General features: G+C 45.1%; 1 protein-coding gene across 2 annotated transcripts in view; it reads right to left on the bottom strand.

Annotated features, from left to right (window-relative positions):
* Positions 1-20,932, bottom strand: part of BICD2 (BICD cargo adaptor 2) — a 145,876-nt gene extending 124,944 nt beyond the window's left edge. For both annotated transcript variants that reach the window (XM_054034129.1, XM_054034130.1), the window contains exon 1: positions 20,363-20,932. In XM_054034129.1, the coding sequence (XP_053890104.1) occupies positions 20,363-20,596 (234 nt within the window). In that variant the 5' untranslated portion in view covers positions 20,597-20,932. The remainder of the gene's footprint in view (positions 1-20,362) is intronic.
* Positions 20,933-21,425: the final 493 nt, after the last annotated feature.

Below are 21,425 nucleotides of genomic sequence, written 5' to 3'. Positions count from 1 at the left end.
AGACTGGCCCAGTCCTACAGCAATGATGAGAGATTGTGATAATGCTCAATGGGGAGAACCAGTCATAGTGAAAAGGGTCAGTGTAGACAAGTATTTATGTACAGTGAAAAAAATCTATCTGTAGAGGGATAGCTCAGTGGTTTGAGCATTGGCCTGCTAAACCCAGGGTTGTGAGTTCAATCCTTGAGGGGGCCACTTAGGGATCTGGGGCAAAATCAGTACTTGGTCCTGCTAGTAAAGGCAGGGGGCTGGACTCTATGACCTTTCAGGGTCCCTTCCAGCTCTATGAGATAGGTATATCTCCATATATTTAGTCAGCATCTCATCCTTCCTCTATTCCCCCAATTGGGAGCAGAAAACCTCTACATTAGGAGATTGTAAATCAAACAATTAAAAAATGAACTTTTTTTAAAAAAAAGATCATAAACAGAACTTTCAAAAACTACATTCTTAAAGTGTGCATTGTATTGATTAAAGTATTTTTTGTTCTTTTTATAAACAATTGGTATAGAAAATATAAACAGGACAGAGTCTAGTAGGGTCTCACACAATGTGGGCACATTGCCAAAAATACATACACCAAATAGGTAAACATCTGAAAAACAAACAGCCATGTCCAGCTGAGAGATATTATGTTATATAGATCTCATAACAACATTCAATACATTTTTAAATTATGTATTATGTTAGTTGTGTGTTACAGTGAGATTTGCATTTAAAATTATTAGGTTTGATGTGTTCAAAGAAATTTTGTAACGTAGTTCACCAAGGTCACATTAAATTAGCTAAACCCAACCACTCAGTGCTTAATTGCCTGCATTGTTTCACAAATGTGAAAACAACAGAGCTGATCTAATGGACTCTATTTCAGGGAGTTAGAGTGCTACTTATGCAATTCTTGATTAAAATTTTCCTTTGAATGAGGATTTTTAGAATTTCCAAGTGCACTGGTCTTCTTGTGAATTCACATCATCTCTAAACAGAGCTAAATGGATGAGTTTCAATCAAGGATCAACCTCCAGTAGCAAATCATACACACTATTTCCCTCAATTTGCACTCTTGCAAATGTAATGAGGGAAAGAGCCTTAAGACACCCACTGAAATAACAGTATAACTCTGTTGTAATGCTATATATTATAGAACCAAAATCTTTGAAAATTAGGTGTTTGGGGATTTGGTTATTGTTTTGTTCTTTTAAAGCATCGAATGATTCACCAGAGTCCTGTAGTCATCTGATCTTGACTGAGATCTTTTGGCCCTGGACAAAATAAGGGAGTTCCACACCCCCACCCTGGTTTAGATTTTATTTAAACCAGCTGTGTTCACAAACCAGCTATCCCCATTTCCTGCACATAAAATGTCCCTAACTCATTTGAAATGGAGGGAGGAGAGAAACAGGAACAAAAAACAAACAAACAAAAAAAACTGTTGCTGCAACTGCAAAATAAAAACCCAAACATCAGTAACAGCACCTCACTAAACATCCAAACTACAACTTGTTCGCTCTCCCATTGAATGCCAAGGCACTATTCCAAGGAAGTGTTAGTGCAGAGTCTGGCATTGCCAAGGGAAAAAAGGTCACTACGATCCAAGTCATTAGATTTCAGGGTCTGTGTTCCCATTAAGTCTCCCATTTTGTAAGTAATTAGTGCACAATGTAGACTGCACTTTTTTTTTCTTGCTGTTTTTAGAAAAGTTGTAACAAAGGCTCTTTGAAAACTTGGCCCTTAACTCACCCTACACTCAAAAGGGCCTCATGATCAAGGACATGATTTTGTATATAAACTTGTTTATATGCAGGTTTTAGGAGTACAAACAGCACCTGCAAATGGTTAGGTGTTCAGCTATTATCTGTGTTGCCAATTCATGATTTTAAGTGCAAGTCTCATAAGGTTTTCCTAAAAAGATTCAGCTCCTGGAGTCATGGAATTACAGGAGAATCTCAGGTTTAATTATTTTTTTAAATTACTTTCTGGCACTCATGGTTGCAGAGAAAAAATTTGACAACATAAAACCAGAAGGCAAATACAAAGAACTGCATATTTATCATTTTTTAAAATCTCAAGATTTTTTTGTGGCCTGAATCATGATTTCTGACACATGGCATTGGCAATAATGCTAATGCACTCGGAATGTATGAAGCAATCATTTTGCTTGTGCAAAACTGTGCCCCCTAGTTTGAGGAGCAGCTTTTGAAAATGTTGCCCCACAGAAAACTACCCCAATTAGCCCATAGATTGCACTCATATGGATCCAATATACTGCTGAAAGCTGCACCACTAGAAAGGAACCATGATGCCTGTATGGAGTCCCACTGACTTCAATTAATATTTTGCAGGGTTGGGCCTTTCCTGATCCATGAACTAAAATGTCATTGAGTCCAATTTTGTTCCTACTGAAAACCATGATCATAGAAGAGTCAGAGAGATCATATTACAGAGCACATCTAGGCCCCAACCCTCCTCCCAGTGGAGTCAATGCAAGTTTTGCCATTGAAGTCAATGAGAGCATTGGACCCCTAGTACACCCCCATACAAATTTAGATTTGGACACGACTCCTCTGAACACCTGCAAGAAAAAAAAATTCATTATGTCAGCCCACAACAAGGTAAAGAGAACAGAAATGCTGTCACAGAGCCATTATAGATTATAGATACTCTCAAATACTGTTATAAAAAGTATGCATCATTTTAAGTGTTTGTAAATAATACAGAACCAACAAAATTTGGAAGATAAGGCTAATAAAAATAATCCAGCCTGATACTTTAGCCTTAAGGTATTCTATTGTAGAAAAACAACAACACATGAAAACCAGAAAATATAGTTAACTTCTTAACATTATTTATATGCAGGATTTGTGTGGTTATACAGCATGATCAAGCTCTCACTTTGGCAATAAGTTTACTTTTCATGTATACATAAAAGACAAACCCTTACATGACTGGATCTCATTCATCTTGAAAACCAACCACCCATTCAAATTAAACACCCATATTATTATGAGAGACCAAAAAGATGGCTGACAAAAGCTAGAGTAGTCAGATTTGTTTAAGATCACAAAGCTTATTCTATTATAATGGAAAAATCAACAGCATATTTTCATAGAGGACAAGGACAATATAAAGCTTTCCCCAAGGGTACAGACATCTCACAAGGTAGACAAAAGCTATGCATTCACTGATCCAATTTCATCACACTAACTATATTGCTCTATTTAAAAAGCAAATACTTGTGCAACCCTCTACGTCTACATCTGCAGCTGTAATGTGGGTGGGAATATGCCAGTCAGTTGACTGACAGCGTGAGTGCCAATAACAAATGTGTAACCTGACTTTTATAATGAGACCAAAATCTAAAATTGGATCCACAAGATTTAAAAGGTAAGAATGAATTCCTTCCTGTTAAGTTTCCATCTATATTTAATTTTTCTCTCAACTTCACTGTCTTAATTCAGCATCTGCCTTGTTAATATTGTAATGATGTCTCACTTATTACAGTCATTTTGAATAGAATCGAAGAAAATTTGCACTTGAAATGAAGGATGAACTTTGTAATGGAGTATAGTTGAGACTGAGAGAAGTCAATCCCTACTAGTCATTTTGTAACAGATGACTTAGTCTCGGGTTACATTTGCAAGAGAAATGGTTATTTGGGTTTAACCACTTAATTTTTAATACTGCTTTATAAACTACCAGTAAATTGATCAGAATAAATTTGCTTGCACAGCTGTTGAACACAGTGAACTAAGATATGTGTCAGAATCTAAGGTTTTGCAGAGACACAGTTACTAGAGCAGAATTACCAGATTTGACTACACCACAGAGTGCTGGGGGTGGGAGGAAGGGGAATCGAATCAGGAGCAATCTACAAAGTATGGTAATTCAATTATACAAGATGCGTCAGTGACAAATGGATAGTTTAGGGAAGAAAATTCTGGGAGAATGATAACCCCTCCTCCTTACATGTTATGTAACGAAATTGGTGAACCCAACAGTTTTTCTGCTCGCTTTCTCTTGAGAGTGGTAGCACTCAGCTTAGAAGAGTTACATTTCTGCTAATGACTGCAGAACTCTCTCATCAAATTAAATCACAAAGAGCCACAAAATAATCATATAGCAATATCTTGATACTGCATGGTGATGTTCTCTTCTACACATCAGACTTCAGTGTGATCATATCCACACTCAATACCGTGACACAAATTTGGAAACCAGCATAGGGTAACTATTATTTTGGGACACTCAGACAAACCCAGGGGTGGGCAAACTTTTTGGCCCGAGCGCCACATCGGGGTTGCACAACTGTATGGAGGGCCGGGTAGGGAAGGCTGTGCCTCCCCAAACAGCCTGGCCCCCGCCCCCTATCCACCCCCTCCCACTTCCCACCCCAACTGCCCCACTCAGAACCCCCCACCCATCCAACCCCCCCTGCTCCTTGTCCCCTGACCGCTCCCTCCCAGGACCCCCACCCCCAATCCAACCCCCCTGCTCCCTGTCCCCTGACTGCCCCCACCCCATCCACACCCCCACCCTCTGACAGCCCCACCAGGACTCCACCCCCTATCCAACCACCCTCTGCTCCTCATCCCCTGACCACCCCATCCTGGGACCCCCTGCCCCTAACTGCACTCTGGGATCCCACCCCCTTATCCAACCCCCTCTGCTCCCTGTCTCTTGACTGCCCTCCTGACCCCTATCCACATCCCCACCCCCTGACAGGCTCCCCAGGACTCCCACTCCCAACCCTCCCTGTTCACCACCCCCTGACCACCCCCACAGAACCTCCACCCCATCCAACCACCCCCTCCTCCCTGACTGCCCCCCAGAACCCACTGCTCCCTTACCAACCCCCCCACTCCCCGCCCCCTTACCAGCAGCAAGAGCTCGCAGCTGCAACAGCTGCCCAGAGCCAGCTGCGCTCCCCACGCTGCCCAGCGGGAGTGACGGGCCAGAGCGCGGCCCACGCGGCAGCATGGCTGCAGGGGGCGGGGCGCAGCAGGGGAGGGACTGGGGATTAGGCTCCCCGGCCGGGAACTCAGGGACCAGGCAGGACTGTCCCGCGGGTTGGATGTGGCTCGCGGGATGTAGTTTGCCCATGTCAGGACAAACCCTTCAACACAGTCTGTTTTCTACTGCCATCCCCCATCAGTTATTTGGAGGAATCCACAGCAATACAGTCTATTAGTTCAGCACCACATGTGCCATGTCAGACATCAGGCAGGAAAAAACAAATTCCAAAAAAAAAAAAAAAAACCTTAACATAGGTCCCCAAAGAGCCACATGTGACCACGGAGCCACATGTCCAGTACTAGTGTTCTCGAGCTATGCTAACAAGGAATCTCGATTCCAACAACTCCCCGGTTCTTCCTACGAAGGGCTAGTTTACACTGGCAACGTGGCTTGTGTGGTCATGGCAGAGCACTGGGAGAGAGCTCTCCCAGCACTCTAAAAACCCACCTCCATGAGGGCCGTAGCTCCCAGCACTGGTGCACGGTCTGCACTGGGGCTTTACAGCGCTGAAACTTGCTGCACTCAGGGGGATGTTTTTTCACATCCCTGAGCGAGAAAGTTGCAGCGCTGTAAAGTGCCAGTGTAGACAAGCCCGAAGACTTTCCTCAGTGCAAGCTTTCAGCAAGTTCGAAGACTTATGGGAACCTGGATAGAACACAGATGTCCCTTTATAAACCATAACCTTCACAACAACTCAAGAGAGTCTGGATTCTGAATACATTCACTCATTTTAAAAACAGGGCTAAGCGAGGAACAGAATGCATAAATTAGTTGCCCAGGATCACAAATCCAGTCACTGGTGGAGCTGAGAACAAAATCTAGGAGCCTTGACTCAGTTCCTACTCTAGACACGAGGCCTGCTGTCTCCCTTACCCAAATGAGGAATAGACAGTAAAGACAAAAGTGGCTTCCTTTTGCCCAAACATAGATCAAGGACTCATGCTTGGCCTACACTGAAAAGTTGTATCTGCTTAGCTAGGTCGGTCAGGGACATGAAAAAAACACATGCCTAACAATGTAGCTAGGCAGACAAAGTCCTCAGTGTAGACACAGCTATGTTGACAGAAAAGAGCTTCCATCAAATGCAGAACTTTCATCCAGGGAGACTGTGTCCCTACACTGACAGAATAACTCCTTCTGGTGGCGTCGGCTGCATCTCCACTACAGTGCTATGCCAGGATAGCTACGCTAACACAGTCTCCATAGTGTAGCACACCCTCAGTCTACAGGAACTTTATCACTGGGCTGGTTCTTGGGTTATTTTTCAGAACCTCACTGAAAATATGAACATTCAGTAACAGCCCCTTTCCCCCCCATTTAAAATCCACCAATTTAAACAGCGTACTTAAACTCGGCAATGCAGAACACTACAGGCTTCTTCACAGACAAATTGAGACGCAGGCCTCAGAACCTGAGACTGGTTGTTTGAGGGACACACACGCACACGCACACACACGCCATGAAACCAAATCTATTCTGGGATGGCAGAATGGGGAACATCAGGATGGAGGTGCAGTTTGGGGAGGGAGCGAATGTGGTGTGTTTGCTGGGCCCCCATGTTATAACAATATAACCTGACTATTTTATAAACAAAGTGCTTGTTTGTTTTAATAGGAGAATGTGTCAATAGGTGTGGTTAAGATTTCCAAAACGGACTTGGCAATTTAGTCAAAGAACCCCCTCTAACTTCAGTGGTGTCTGTGTGGCTAAATTTCCTAGTCAGCTTTAGAAACTTAACCTGGATGTTCACACTGTACCAAGAATAAGGATTTTGACCTTAGACATGCACTATCAACTGTAACAAACTTGTCATGTGCCTAGGAAGCAATAAAAATGTGGTGCTAGCAAATGATGCGGCAGTATAAACATATCTGTTTGGTTTGTGGGATTACGGGAGAAAAAACTCCTCCTTCCTCTAAATCAATAGACTCCTTGCCTAGGAAACCTCTGTAGAATCATAGCCAAAGCATAACAGTGATCACCTTCAGCAATGTCAGAGTACAGAAGGGGAAACCCCTTAGCAAAGTTTAGAAATACCATATGATTTGTATGTAGTGCAGTTCTGTTACAGCACTTAAACTTGCTAAAAGCAAGGCCATGCGTAGATGAAAACTAATGTGAAGTAGGGGATTGTCAGGGAAAGAGGTCTGAGTAATGGATCACAGAACAAAGTACTGTGGAGGAGTAAAGATTGCATCCTGCAGTGCATGTGCATTGCATACCCAAGCTAGTCCATTCATTTCAAGACAAGCTGCACATGCCCACAGGATTGGGCCCCCTACAAAGAGTATCCTAGTAACATGCAAATCCAAAAGTGACTAAGCATTAGAGATTAGACTGAAGTGCAACAGGACAGAACCTGAGCAGCCCTGAGCTCTGGCTGTGTTTGGTTCCAGAATTAAAATCTCCTGAGTTAGATACTGAAGCCAGAACATCTCCATTTCCATTTTGAAGGTTCAAAGTGGAATTTAGACGTGACCAAACTCCCTTCCCCAGGACTCTAACATTTCTGTTTTCTGCAAAAGGTAGCCCACAGCCCTGTAGCTGGCGGCTCCCACTCCAAACCCTGGCTGACCTGTGGCTAGAAATCAGTCTCTATTAAGGATGCAGAGGGATAATCTGCAGCATATTATACATTGCAGCCTGAGAAGGAGAACCAAAGTATCTGTGCAGGGGGAGGGTATGTGGAAGGAGAAATGGAAGCCGGAAAGATATCAAAGCAGTTATATATTTCCCAGCTATTACATTTGAAACTTTGACTTTTTTCCTGTCTGGATCATATGAGGCTCTGACATTCATTTGGATGGCAAAGTTTATTTATGTATGTCACTTCCCTCTGTTAAGGTTTTATGGATCATATTTCAAATACATGTTATATTCCACTGTTGCTCGGTTACCAACTCTGAACAAACAATTCTCTGCATACTGAGAAAGAAAAAGCAAATGAAATGCCTGGAGGATGAATCACCCACTGGAAGTCGTCTTATGGCCCCGCAGTGCAACAGATTAGTCATAACCTCACATACAGTAGAGTGGAAAAGGAAATGGTGAACCTATTAACTCCACTGCATTGAACAGCTCCCCCCGCCTTCACCCACTCACCACTGTTCTTAAAAAAGGAACACTTTCCAAACCACTAGAATTTACTTAAAGCTTAAAATTAAAGGCTCATATTTTCACTAGGACAAATTTAACCTGGTGCAATACCCCTGAAATCAATGGCGTTACACAAGCAGTGAATTCAGCCCAGCAGCAGCTTTTCGAACAGTAATTAAAAGCTGTGACTCAGAGTGAAGAAGCTGAAGGCTCACTCATATCCTCCCCACAGAGAAATCCACACAAGGATCAGGAGAGTGGCTCTGCACTAGTCTGTTTCCAGACATCCCAGCATCAGTGACGGCCAGGGTTTCACTGATCACAGAGGGAATGCAAGCCGCAAAACAGGTGAATATCCAAAACTCCACCACAAAATCTTGTACATCAGGGAGGCATCCACCAGCCCCGCACTGTTTCCTCCTGGTTCATCCAGCCCCCCTCCCCCAGTGGAGCTACTTGTAAAAGAACACCCCTACCTACATCAAGCTTTCCCCAACACCCTCCTTCACCAAGGAAGGGTAAGGTGAGGAGCACTTAATGCAGACAGTATTCATTCCCAGGGGCCCTGTCAAATCTGGATTCTGTGGTACTCCATAGGGAGTATTTGCCCTTTCCTAGTTCCCCACCCTGATTCACAATCAGCCATGAGGTGTCCCCATGTGGGGCTTGGGGATGTAGGGATGCCATGATAGATTCCACGTCCCCTTACGGCAGCTATTTTGGGCTCATATTTGCACCATTGTGTTACCTCTTTGCCTGAAGAGAAGGGCATAATTTGACCCTTTGTAGACTGCAAACTCTTTGGGGGCAGGGACAGAGAGTTCCCACAGCACCTAGCATAATGGAAACCCAGTACTGTCCGGAACTTCTGGCTGATGCTGTAATGTCACCATTACATTGAGAATAATAAATTATTGCTCATCTGACAAGGTTGTTAAACCAAAGCAAACAACATATCTACATGGACAACGGTCTCACCAGAAGATTCAACAATTCAGTGCAACTCTTTCATAAGAGAGTGGGACAAATACTTACATATACAAATATTCCCACTCAAGAAAAGGTGAGCAGGATTTGGAGCAGCCCTGCACACTTTTACCCTGACATAGCACGTAGCCACCAAATTCTATAGTGCTGGGCTGACAAGTTTTGTTTTGCTTTTTTAGACTTTATTTTGGGTCTGAGCGTGGATCAGTTTCACTAAACTAAAAACCTTGTTGTAGTGCAGAAAGTCAAACCTTTGAGATGGGACTGCTGTCCAGATAGGCCAACAAAAACCAAAACCAACCCAACAGCCATGAAAACAATAGTCTGCACTTTCCCTCACACCCATCCCCTCCAAACTGTTGTTTTTTTTTTTTTTTAAATTAACAGGCTGACTCCTCCCAAAGGTCCACCCTACTCAGCTGTATATTTTTAACAATTACTAATGCCTGGTCTACACTTAACATCTAGATCAATCCAGCTACATCGCTCAGGGGTGTGAAAAATAAACACAGTTGAGTCATTTAAGTCATCCGAACCCCTGGTGTAGACATGGCTAGGCCAATAAAGGAATTCTTCCATTAACCTAGCTACCACTGCTCAGACCGCTGCTCAGAGAGGTGGGTTACCTACATCAACATAAAAACCTTTCCATTGATGTAGGACAGATCCATGTGGTAGCTGTGCTCCTGTAGCACCCATACTGTGGACGTGGCTTATGTGGCAGTGAATTAAGAGGAAAATTATGATCCTTCATATAACAGTGATAAGGTAGGCAAGGCAATGTCTTTTATTGGATCATCTTCTGTTGGGGAGAGAGAGAAGCTTTGGAGCTACACAGACTGGAAGAAGAGCTCTGTGTAACTCGAAACCTTGACTCTTTCACCAGCAGATGATGATCCAATATAAGATACTACGGTACCTCACCCACCTTGTCTCTCTAACATCCTGGGACCCACAGGGCTACAACAGTGCAAACAAGAATGTATGTTAGTGTATATGAAGGATCTTCCAGTTTACCACAGAGAGAAGAAAACTGTTTCTGACTTTAAAAGGTTAATCCAAAGAATGTGAGCTATGTATTGAAACTGAGGGCTTCTGCAACAGGCGGACTAACTGGTTAGCACCTGAAGCACAGCAAGAATTGGCATGCATAACTTTAAGGGACTTTTTTTCTGGGTGTCTCCTTAAATAAGAACATCCAAGAGAAGTAATGATTTAGAATCCCTATGTTGGTTTTAAACTGATTTAGACTTTGCTTACCCAAGAAAGTTACACTGATTTAACCTAAGGTGTGAAATTAAACTGATTTAATTAAACTAGCGCAAACCCCTATGTGGCCACTTTTTTTATTTCAGGTTTAATCTTAAAAAAAAAAAAAAAAAAACACTTGTGTCATTTGGAAATAGGTTTAAAAGCTAAACCAAAATAAGCCACTTTTGCACGGAAAAAAGTGTCCACATAGTTGTTTGCACCAGTCTGACTAAATAATTTGAAAAACTATTTAATTTGAACTAATGCAGCTTTCCTTTTAGACAGACAAAGCCTCATTTTGGTTGATTTGGAATCATTTTAAGCTAAATAGAAATAAGCTGATTAAGGAAGTGCAGTTTAAACTGAGGTAAATGCGTCTACATTGGGGATTTGTACCAGTGTAACCAAGTCACTTTTAAATTGATTTACTTACACTGCTGCAAGTTTTCTAGTATTGCTCAGCCCTCAAAAACATCAATTCTAGGTGTAGGTCAAGATGCCACTTTTAGGCCTTGTGAAGAGGATGGAGCCATATGGAGTAATGTGTGGAACAAACACTTTCTGTCCCCCGTCCCCCCTTTGTGGCCTCTCTCATCCCCATGGAATAATAAAAATAATAATCCCTAGGTTTTCTATATTGCTTTTTATCAGTAGACATCAAAGCACTTCACAATGGAGGTAAGCATCATTATCCCTATTTTACAGATGGGGTGGGGAAACTGAGGCACCAAGAAGTAAAGTGAATTGCCCAAGATCACCCAGCAAGCCAGTGGCCAAAATAAGAATAAAACCATGCCCCCTGAGGCCCAGTGCAGTGCTCTAGCCTCTAGGACATACTGTCTATGACTATGGGATGCGGTGTCTTCAAAATGGAAAAAGAGAGGAAATTAACCTTTTTCTCCCCCTAAAGCTAGAAGTTTGCTGAATGTTGTAGAATGCCTCAGAAATGAAGACACCTTAAAATCACAGGTCAGCAATTATTCACCCCTCACCGATTTTCTCCTGCCTTTGATATTCAGCAGGATTTTGGTCTTTGTGTGTCCTGTTGTAATTATCTCTTACCATTCCCACGTAAACAATCCTAGGAGCAGCTCAAGTACCCTGCTGAATCCCCTAGTCAGACCAAAGCAGGGACAATACATAGTTCCTCTGAAGGAGTCTGGACTTCGTTAGGATCTACTAAACCTTAGCAGATGCACACTGGGCATTCTCAGAAGGGACTTTTACCCCTTATCGTTTATGTAACTTATTTTAAAAAATTGTTTTTCCAGACTTAGCCAAGAAACTTCCACACACAAGATCTGCCACATATCAAGCTCTGAAGCTTGTGCTAGAGTAAAGCAGGGACCTTGGTGGCAGACAATTTGCCCAGAGTGGGAGTGATCTGTCAGGGGTGGCCGTTTAACGAACTGGGAATGAAACGCAGGAGTCCTGCCTCCTAATCTCCTGCTCTAACCACAGCTCGATACTGCTTTTAAAACACATCAAACCAATGATTTATTCCACCATGCGTTATTGTTATTTATGTTCTAGTAGTGCCGAGAGATCTGGGACCCCATTGTACTAGGTGCTGTGCAAAGACATAAGGCAAGATCCCTGCCCTCAAGAGACTACAATTTAAGAAGACAGCACTGTCCCTGTAAATTGGCTGTGTGCATGGAGTTGGGGGAGGAAGGGATTGGCCCTGCCCAAGCTACTCGGTTGCAGCTCCTGTAGCATCAGAACTTCAGTAGCACTGGTGGGCCAGCATGCTCCACCACCACAGGGTGCTAATATGACTGGAGTTGCATAGTTACTTCTCCATTAGTTCTATTCCCCAAGCTCCTCTACAACAGAGTACTGGTTACACCCACAGATCCGTGCTCCAGATTATGCAGGGGGGTGACCTCAGCATTTGGACCTCAAGCCTTCTCTCAGCTCTCCCTACCCCATGTAGATCAACTGCTTTGAGTTGAGGGCCCTTGGCGAAGCGTGGAATTCCCCTCATGCACGCCAATTTCGTGAGTGTGGCGAGATGTATCTATACCTCACACATCTATGTTAATTTGTGCTGCATTTCCCGCTGATCCATTGTTTTGTTTGTATTTACTGTCACCTAAGGGAATTAGGTATAGGTAATCTCCACCGATGAATGTAATGATTAGTGAAGGTGGTGGTAACCTACGACCTAGATTCTGTAAAGTGGAAACCATTTCAAACTTTCATTATGCAGGTTTCAGAGTGGTAGCCGTGTTAGTCTGTATCAGCAAAAACAAGGAGGAGTCCTTGTGGCACCTTAGAGACTAACATGCCCAAATAAATTTGTTAGTCTCTAAGGTGCCACAAGGACTCCTCGTTGTTTTTTCATTATGCAGTTATAGCACAGCGTGTGATTTATTTCCTTGGGGATTGCATGAGGGTGGGGGAAAAAGTAACTCGTTCTCTTGCAGTTAAGTATTGCATCGCATTTTAATGCAACACAAGGTGAAGTAATAAAAGGGCACTTTCAGAGACTTTACTACGCTGGGATGTGATCCTGCAAACCTTTGTCGGCAACAAAGCTAGTTGCATAAGTAACACGGGCTCCCTGCATGAGCGAGGACTACTCGTACAATTGAAGGTTTGCAGGATCAACCCTGGTTACAAAAGTGGCTGTCTGGAGAGTCTGATTATTGGCAGTCTGGATGATTTGTGGGAGACTGTAGCTTGAAATGTTGACTTGAAAAGCGGATATCTGCTCTGTATGGTACTTTGAGTCGTGTTTGAGATGTCAGTTAGATTTATAGCTAGCTGTAAATTCAAATATGAAACTGGATGTTGTCCAAAGCTGCTTTTTGATTGGCTGGCAAGGCCACTTCAGGGGGGTTAGATCCATGTTTAAATCTCTCAGCAAACATGGGCATGATTATAGAAATAAAGAATTCATAATATAGATGTGCAGTAGTAAAAAAAAAAAAATACATATGAAATGGTGTGGCTGTCCTAAAACCCTTGCCCCCTGACGCGCCTCCCCCCCCCCCCCCCCCCGGGACTCCTACCCCATCCAATTCCCCTGACCGCCCCCGGAACCCCCACCCCTGACTGCCCCCTGCTGCCCCATCCAACCCCCCCTCATTCCAGAATGCCTCCCCAGGACCCCTGCCCCATCCACCCCTTCTCCCTGACTGCCCCCCGCTGCTCCATCCAACCCCCCCTCCTTCCTGACTGCCCCCTGGGACCCCTGCACCCATTCAACACCCCCCCCCCGCTCCCTGCCCTCTGACCACCCCCCCGAACTCCCCTACCCTCTATCCAACCCCCCACTCCTTGCCCCCTTACCGCGCTGCCTGGTGGCACGGCTGTGGCTGGAGCCAGCCACGCCACCACACAGCACAGAGCACTGGGTCAGGCTGCGGGTCTACAGCTGCACTGCCCGGCTGCCCAGAGCACTGCGCCAGCAGCGCGCTGAGCCTGTGGGGGAGGGGCCGGGGCGAGTCTCCTGGGCCAGGAGCTCAGGGGCCGGGCAGGAGGGTCCCGCGGGCTGGATGTGGCCCGCGGGCCGTAGTTTGCCCACCTCTGAACTAGATAGATCCTATCTCATTTTTAATATTCTGGCTGTGCAGAGAGAGGGAGGCAGGCAACAAGGGAAAAAAATCGAGAAATAAATTCCTGTTGTTTAATTTGAAGACCGGTTTGAAAATAATCAGGGAGTTTGTTCTTTCTTTTGTGAGTTCTTGGTTCTGCATTTTGTTTTGTGTTCTCTCTCTCTCTCTGTTATGAGCTTTCTGGCTCAGTGGAGGTACGTAATCCAAAAATGTGCTGTAAGATATATTTAGAAGCTTTCTTGTTCAAATCAAATATAAACTTAAGTAGACATAATATATTAGCATCAAGATAATGCTGGGCAGGTGCTAATACTCGGTTAATGTGTGCCTTGAGTAGCTGAAGATCAGGCTATATAGGCTTCATGCTGCAAAACACAGCCATGAATACAGTGTGTATTAATGTACTATTGAAATGCACCTTGCCCTGGCTCTATTGATGTAAGTTCTGCATTGTGTGTTTTAATACAGTTATCTATAAAATATTGATTTGGGTATATGGAAACTAATCCAGACCTGTTTTAACATTTTAATTACATATAAATTCAGAAGAGCAGGAGAGACATTTCCCTTTACTGACTCAAATACACTTGTTTGAACTGGAATAAAGTGACTGCTGAAATAATAATACCTAGTGTTTTTCCTCAGGAGTTCTCAAAGCACTTGACAAAGGATGTCATTATCATTATCTCCATTTTATACATGGGGAAACTGAGGTACAAGGCAGTGATGTGACTTGCCCAGGGTAACCCAGTAGGCCAGTGCCAAAGCCAGGAGTAGAACTCAGGACTCTGAAGTTTCCTGTCCAGGTCTCTAGCCACGAGGCCACCGTTTAATAGAATTATGAGCATATCCTACTATTTATCTTTAGGGTACTGGGTGACTTCCTCCTGTCCTCCTCCCACAAAATGTTTAAACTAATACTGATCGGTGCCAAAAAACACAGAGGGAACTTTGTTTTAAGAAGATTAAAGGAAAAAAACCCACTCACAGGATTACATTCAGCTATATAATGCTGTTAAAACCTCAGGAATTTTGTGTAAATAAAAGGAATTCTTTCTACTGATTACTTTAAATAGTTTACCTTTTGTTTTGAAATGAAGACTCAGTGTTGGCCAGATTCAGATCTTGGTTACGCTGTCTCAAATCCAGAATGAATTCAACTCTACAGATTTACACTGTGTAGCTAAGATCAGAATCTGGCACTACATCTACTCGTAAAAAAGTTTATGTTTTTGTACATATTCTCTTCATAGATCTAGGGAGCTGGTTACAGGCTAATGCAGGGTTTGGCAACCTTTCAGAAGTGGTGTGCCGAGTCTTCATTTATTCACTCTAATTGAAGGTTTCATGTGCCAGTCATACATTTTAACGTTTTTAGAAGGTCTCTTTCTATAAGTCTATAATATATAACTAAACTATTGTTGTATGTAAAGTAAATAAGGTTTTTAAAATGTTTAAGAAGCTTCATTTAAAAATTAAATTAAAATGCAGAGCCCCCCAGACCGGTGGCCAGGACCCAGGCAGTGTGAGTGCCACTGAAAATCAACTCGTGTGCTGCCTTCGGCACGTGTGCCATAGGTTGCCTACCCCTGGGCTAATGAGTGGTTGTGACCAGGGTCCCAGTGGGCGCAAGCTCTGGTCACTCAATTAGGGTGAACTGCAAAGAATGGGGCAGCCAAACCCCCAAAAAGCTGTTGGATAATCCAATGCTTGGATTTACCAAGCCAGCACAAAACAGCTTTTTTATTACCTTACTGGAAGTCCAAACAACACAGTTCCCTTAAAATGATCCAGCCTCAGGCCTCCATTCAGGTACCTAAGTCAAATATGATGATTTCTGAAAAATCTTATTTCATCATATAAAAGAAAAGGTTCTACCAATCCCAAATGATTGGACACATTACCTCCCAGGTTATTGAATATTCCAGCTCTTACCCAAATACACTCTACAGCCAATTCTTATTAACTAAACTTAAATTTGTTAAACAACAATAGAGACAGAGTATGGTTAAAAGATCAATATAGATACAATCCATTTAGGTTCAGATTCATAGCAGAGATGGTGAGCTTTGTAATTGCAAAGAGTTCTTTCAGAAATAGTTCATAGGTTATAGTGCAATGTTCAAATCTCATATTCAGGGCGTACCAGCATAACTGGGACCTCAGTCTTGTGACTCAAACTTCCTCTGATGAAGCTTAAGCAGAGCTGAGATGACAGAATCAGGATCCAAGGATCTTTTATACAATTTCATGTCCTCTTTGACAAGTTGGGAGTTCCTCTGGGAACAAAAGGTAATTAGGATGACTTTGAAGGAGGTCCATCACCGGTACTTAGCTATACAAATTAACACAAGGCCATTTGCTTGTTTCTCCACCATTCACAGTACATTTCAAAGAGCGATGAATACCGAGATATCCCATGTTTACAATTCATTTAAATGCTAGGATGTTCTTTTGATCTCTGAACTATCAGAATACATCATAGACAAGGACTGTTGATTACATTGTCCACCATACTCATATCTATCGATCTATCAAACGATAGATAGATATATATATTTTGTGTGTGTGTGTGTGCACACACATATCTAAATACACAAAAACACAAACATTATCTCCCCACATATCTTTTGAGGGTTATTTATGTTGCAGGATGTTTAACCTTTTCTGACCATGCGTCACAGAGGTGTATTTGGGACATAGGGAGAGAAAAGAATCAGTGTTCATAGTAAGCGTGAGATTAAAAACTTATTTTGAGGAGACTAAAATCTTTTCTCATACTTATGACACTAAGACCGGCTGACTCCAAGGAAATTGGCTGCTTCTCTGTTTTTGACATGGCAAAGTCTAGCTAATGGAATCCTTCCATCAACCTAGCCACGTCCAAATGGGCGGGCTAGACTGTCCTAACTACACCACTCAGGATTTGAAATTTTTCACAGCCCTGAGTGATGTAGCCACATTGACCTGTTTTAGGTGTAGACCAGGCTTAAATATAAGAGATAACAAACGAATACAGACAAATTGACAGGGGAGCACAAGGAAATAAGCCGCCTGGTCATGGGATTTTTGCCAGAGATGCTCTGCGGCATTAGAGCAGGAATAAGGTTGAGGGTGAGCCAGGGGATTGGAAGGACAGACCTGGCAATGGGAAAGAGGGGCAAAAGAGTCAAGGGTGGAGAAGAATGAGATATGGAGAGAATTGACAACCATATTGATGGGAAAAAGCTTAAGCTGGGGTTTATTTTAAACACGCTCAGACCTGCACTGAAACAAAGGGCACGTCTACACTACAATGAAAAACCCACGGCGGGCCCATGCTCATGGGGTTCGGGCTGCCAGCCTGTTTCATTGCTGTGTAGACTTCCAGGCACTGCAATGAATCAGCCCCACAGCCTGAGACCAAGTCAGAGGGCTCAGGTGTCTAGCTGCAGTGTAGGCATACCCAAAAGGTGTGAATTAAAACCAATTTGGTATTGTGGATGCAGTTTTTGTGTAGACAAGCCCTCAGTTACACCAGTGCAAGTTTAGGTCAACATAACTACGTTGCTCATGGGATGTGAAAAATCCACACCCCGGATCGACATAGCTATGCCCAGCTAGCCTCCAGTGTAAGACACAACTAGGTCAAAGGAAGAATGCTTCCATTGACCTAGCTATTGTCGGTGGGATGGTAAAGGGAAAAACCCTTTCCGTCCCTGTAAATTGTGTCCACACTATGGGGTTATGCCAGCAGAACTACAGCAATGTCACTATACTCCTGGTAGTGAAGAGATAACCTAATATAGACTGGCCACATATACGAGCGTGTGTATGCTCTTCTTCATTGCCCTACATTCCATCATCTGCCCTTCCACCCCATTCCTTCTGCATCTCCAGGAGCTCCATACCCCCAGGCCTCTGATGCCCGCTCAGAGGTCCCTTCTGCAGAAGCTCTGATCCCCACTCTCCTAGGTATCTGGTCCCTCATGCCCCGTTTTTCCCCTTTTGGATCTCTAGCCCCTCACAGGTCCTCTGCTTCCCCATGTGATCTGAGCCTACTCCTCTCCAGGAAGTCTGCCCTTCCACAGCTCTCTGGTTCTCTCCAGCTTCTTCACTCTGCCATTCCCACCCTGTGGATGATTATGTCAGTGGTACTGAGCAGGCCAGGGGAACAGGAGAGCACAGCTGCTCTGACTCTCTGCCCTGACTACAGGGTCCCATACCATAACATGGCAAGAGAAAGCAGTACTCCTGGGCTCAAGGAAAGAAGTGCTTTCTCTCTCCACTGCAGGCTGAAGATTGAGGGACTGTCAGGGCCTTTGGGCTTGTCTACACTTACATTTTATAGTGCTCTAACTTACTGGCTCTGGGCTTTAAAGTGCTAGTGTAGACAGGCTCATGGAGGTGGATTACCAGGAGCACTGGGAGAGCTCTCTCCCAGCGCTCGCGTGCGACCACACTCGCACTTCAAAGTGCTGCCACAGGAGTGTTCCCAGGGCAGCACCTTGAAGTTTCCAGTGTAGACATACCCTTTGTCTGCAGAGCTTAGGGTGACCAGATGTCCCGATTTTATAGGGACAGTCCCGATTTTTGGGGCTTTTTCTTATATAGGCGCCTATTACCCCCCACCCCCGTCCCGATTTTTCCCATTTGCTGTCTGGTCACCCTAGCAGAGCTGGACAGGGGGTCGGGGGGGGGGAGGAGGTAGGAATGGGGGGGGAGAAGATAAATACACTGCTGCCCCCACCCCTGGTTGAGTGGTAGGGGAGAAGAAGCAAGTCCTCCTTGTAATTACCCTATAATCCCAATGTAAAGTGAAGCTATCCTGCCAATCTACTATTGCAGAAAATGATCTCCACCCGACAGAACAATTAGCAGCCGGAAAGGTGGGAACTCTCCCCTCTCCCAGCCCATTGCCTTGTGAGGTGAGGGTCTTCAAAGCTTAGGGGCCTGCATTTGGTCCTAAGAGTTTGACAAGCCGGCAATAGCAAGGAATTTCTGAGTTCATGCTGACACTCCGCTGCTTTACACTTTGACACTCGCTCAGAAGGCCAATTATTTGATTTCTGTACTTTCTGCTTTGCTTCCAGGAAGCTCCATGTCATGTCAAAGCTCTGACATGGATGGCCAACGTAAGTGTGTTGAATGGCTCAGTAGTACATGGATCTTTGGCACAGGGTATGGCATTTCTACACATATTGTGCAGCCATTCATTCATTTTCTGGTCTTTACAGATTATTATAAGGCTAACTTATTGGAGAACCATCAGCTCTGTACAGAAAGGATCCTGTGAATGCGCTGTAGCCAGTATTTAAATATCAGCAATTCACCCTTTTATAAGAAGGCCTACTCCTAATAATTACTTTCTACCAGCAATTTTTCCATTTTAAAATAGTAGTAACCTTTGTACTTAGGTGGGGAAATCTACTTAATACTAAGGAACTCATAGTTCACCCCCATATATATCCCTTTTATAAACAACCAGATTAAATAATTTAATTCAAAATCTGTGTATATTTGGAGGGACAGGAAAGGCAAAAGAGAGAGATGAAAAACTTGATCCCAATATTAAATTGCACCCTTAAAATTCAGGGAACTGGGTTCTGTATTAGAAATGCAATCTGGAGAGCTCTGAACTGTATGCCATTATACAGCAAACAACAGAATTATGGTCTGACTTCCATTATTCCCTTCCGCCTGCAATGACCACAACAGTAACAGACTGGCACTTGATCTCCAGCGTATTAATCGCAAGTCCCCTCTTTCCTGTGCATCTCGCCCAGCTGAGCGAAGACACAGCAGATGTCATTGGAAGGGCACAGGGTCTTAGAGGAATTGCTGAGCTGCCCCTTTAAAGGGCTGCATTGCATTACGCCAGCAATGATGTGCATGATGATGCCGGATCTAGCTGTGACACTGCACTGCATTGGAGACGATGACGATGCTCTTCATTTGAGCTGCAAGAAGCCAAGATGCAGCCAACAGCTGCTTTCCAGTGAGGGCTGAAGACAGACTTCCCGGGGAGGGTGAATTACATCGCTACTGCCTCGCACAGACACAGACCAGACAGAAACATGCATGCCCAAAACATCCATCAGTAGCAATGCATCCTCTGCGCTCCCGTGCCACCTCCCCACTGCAGAGAGCAGGCGGCTTTGCAGGCAGCAGTGAATTAGTCCTTGCTGCAGCCCCAGGATATTTGACCGGCCTCCCATTACAGATGGGCCAATTCCTCTCAGGAGTAACTCCAGCCTCTGCAGCGGAGTTACCCCAGAGATTAGCGTGCCCCCCAAAGGTTCAGGGGGCCTTGCCCAAGGTCAGACAGTGGCTGAGGCACCCCGGGTCTCCAGATCCCCCTTCATGTGCCGCAGCCCCTCGCCCGCGCTCTCTGCCTTGCCCACTCTCCCTCCAACAGACGGGCACAGGGCAGTCAGTCCCGGCGGGTCACCCCCTGCCCCGGGCCCCCGGCTCACCTCCTTCAGCTGCTCCATCTCCGTGCGGATGGTCTCGTACTCCGCCTCCAGCTCCTCGTACTGTTGCTTGAGCTGCTGCTTCTCCTCCAGCACGGCCAGCCCGTACTCCGCCGCCTGGATCTTCTCCCGGGTGGTCTCGCCCAGCTCCTGGGAGAGCCGCTTGAGCTCGCTCCGCAGCCACTCCGGCTCCGACTCCATCACCAGCTTGGCGTACTCCTCCTCCTCCATAGCCATCGCGGCCGGCCGGGAGCGGCGCCTCCCGTCCCCGTCCGGCGGGGCAACGCAGCGAGGGGGGCTGCGGGGCGAGCCGGGCAGGGGGACGGACGCAGCGCCCTTAACACCCCCGCAGCCGCTGGGCTGCCATGGGCCGCCCTCGGCGAGCACAACTTGGCCCCGCTGCTGCGCTGCCAGCTCCCCCGGCTGCCATGAAACGGGCAGGGCGCTCGGTTCGCTCTCGCCCCTGGCTGCACCCCCGCCCCAGCCAGCCCCTTACACCATGATTCCTGCCTCCTCCTGCAGGCTGCGGCTGCGAAACGAGCTGGGCAGGCAGAGCGCAGTGAAATCATTCAAAAGGAACGGCCAGCCAGCTGCCCGGCGGGCCTTGTGGGACGTGTAGTCCCGCCTCCCCCCAGCGCCAAGCAAACGCGTGCCTCAGAGGACTACGAGTCCCACAATGCACAGGGAGGGCAGCCCAGCTGGAAGGCAGCCCCAGCCCTCTTGGAGGAATTCTTGCTAGGGGAAGAAGCTGGCAGAGGGGCTGTGTTATTATCATCATCGGTGTCAGGGCAACTTTCACTTGTAACAGTGACGCCTACAGGCCGCGTCAAACCTAGGTGGCTACATTATTGCGGGCGGGGGGGTCAGAGTTGTGCCAGTTTCTGTGATATGTTGCTTTCAGAGGCTGTATTCATTGCACACAGGGGTCACTAAGTGAAATCAGCGGAAGTTGGGCACCTAAATGCCTTTGGGAATCAGACTCGTCGTCTATGATGGAAGTGAACTTAAGATAGCACGCGCCCCTCTGGCTTTTAAACAACACAGGACTATGTTTTTCCCCAAAGTT

The sequence above is a fragment of the Malaclemys terrapin genome, chromosome 7, assembly GCF_027887155.1.
Source record: "Malaclemys terrapin pileata isolate rMalTer1 chromosome 7, rMalTer1.hap1, whole genome shotgun sequence".
NCBI classification, from domain to species: Eukaryota; Metazoa; Chordata; order Testudines; family Emydidae; genus Malaclemys; species Malaclemys terrapin.
This window is presented reverse-complemented; position numbering and strand designations above follow the sequence as displayed.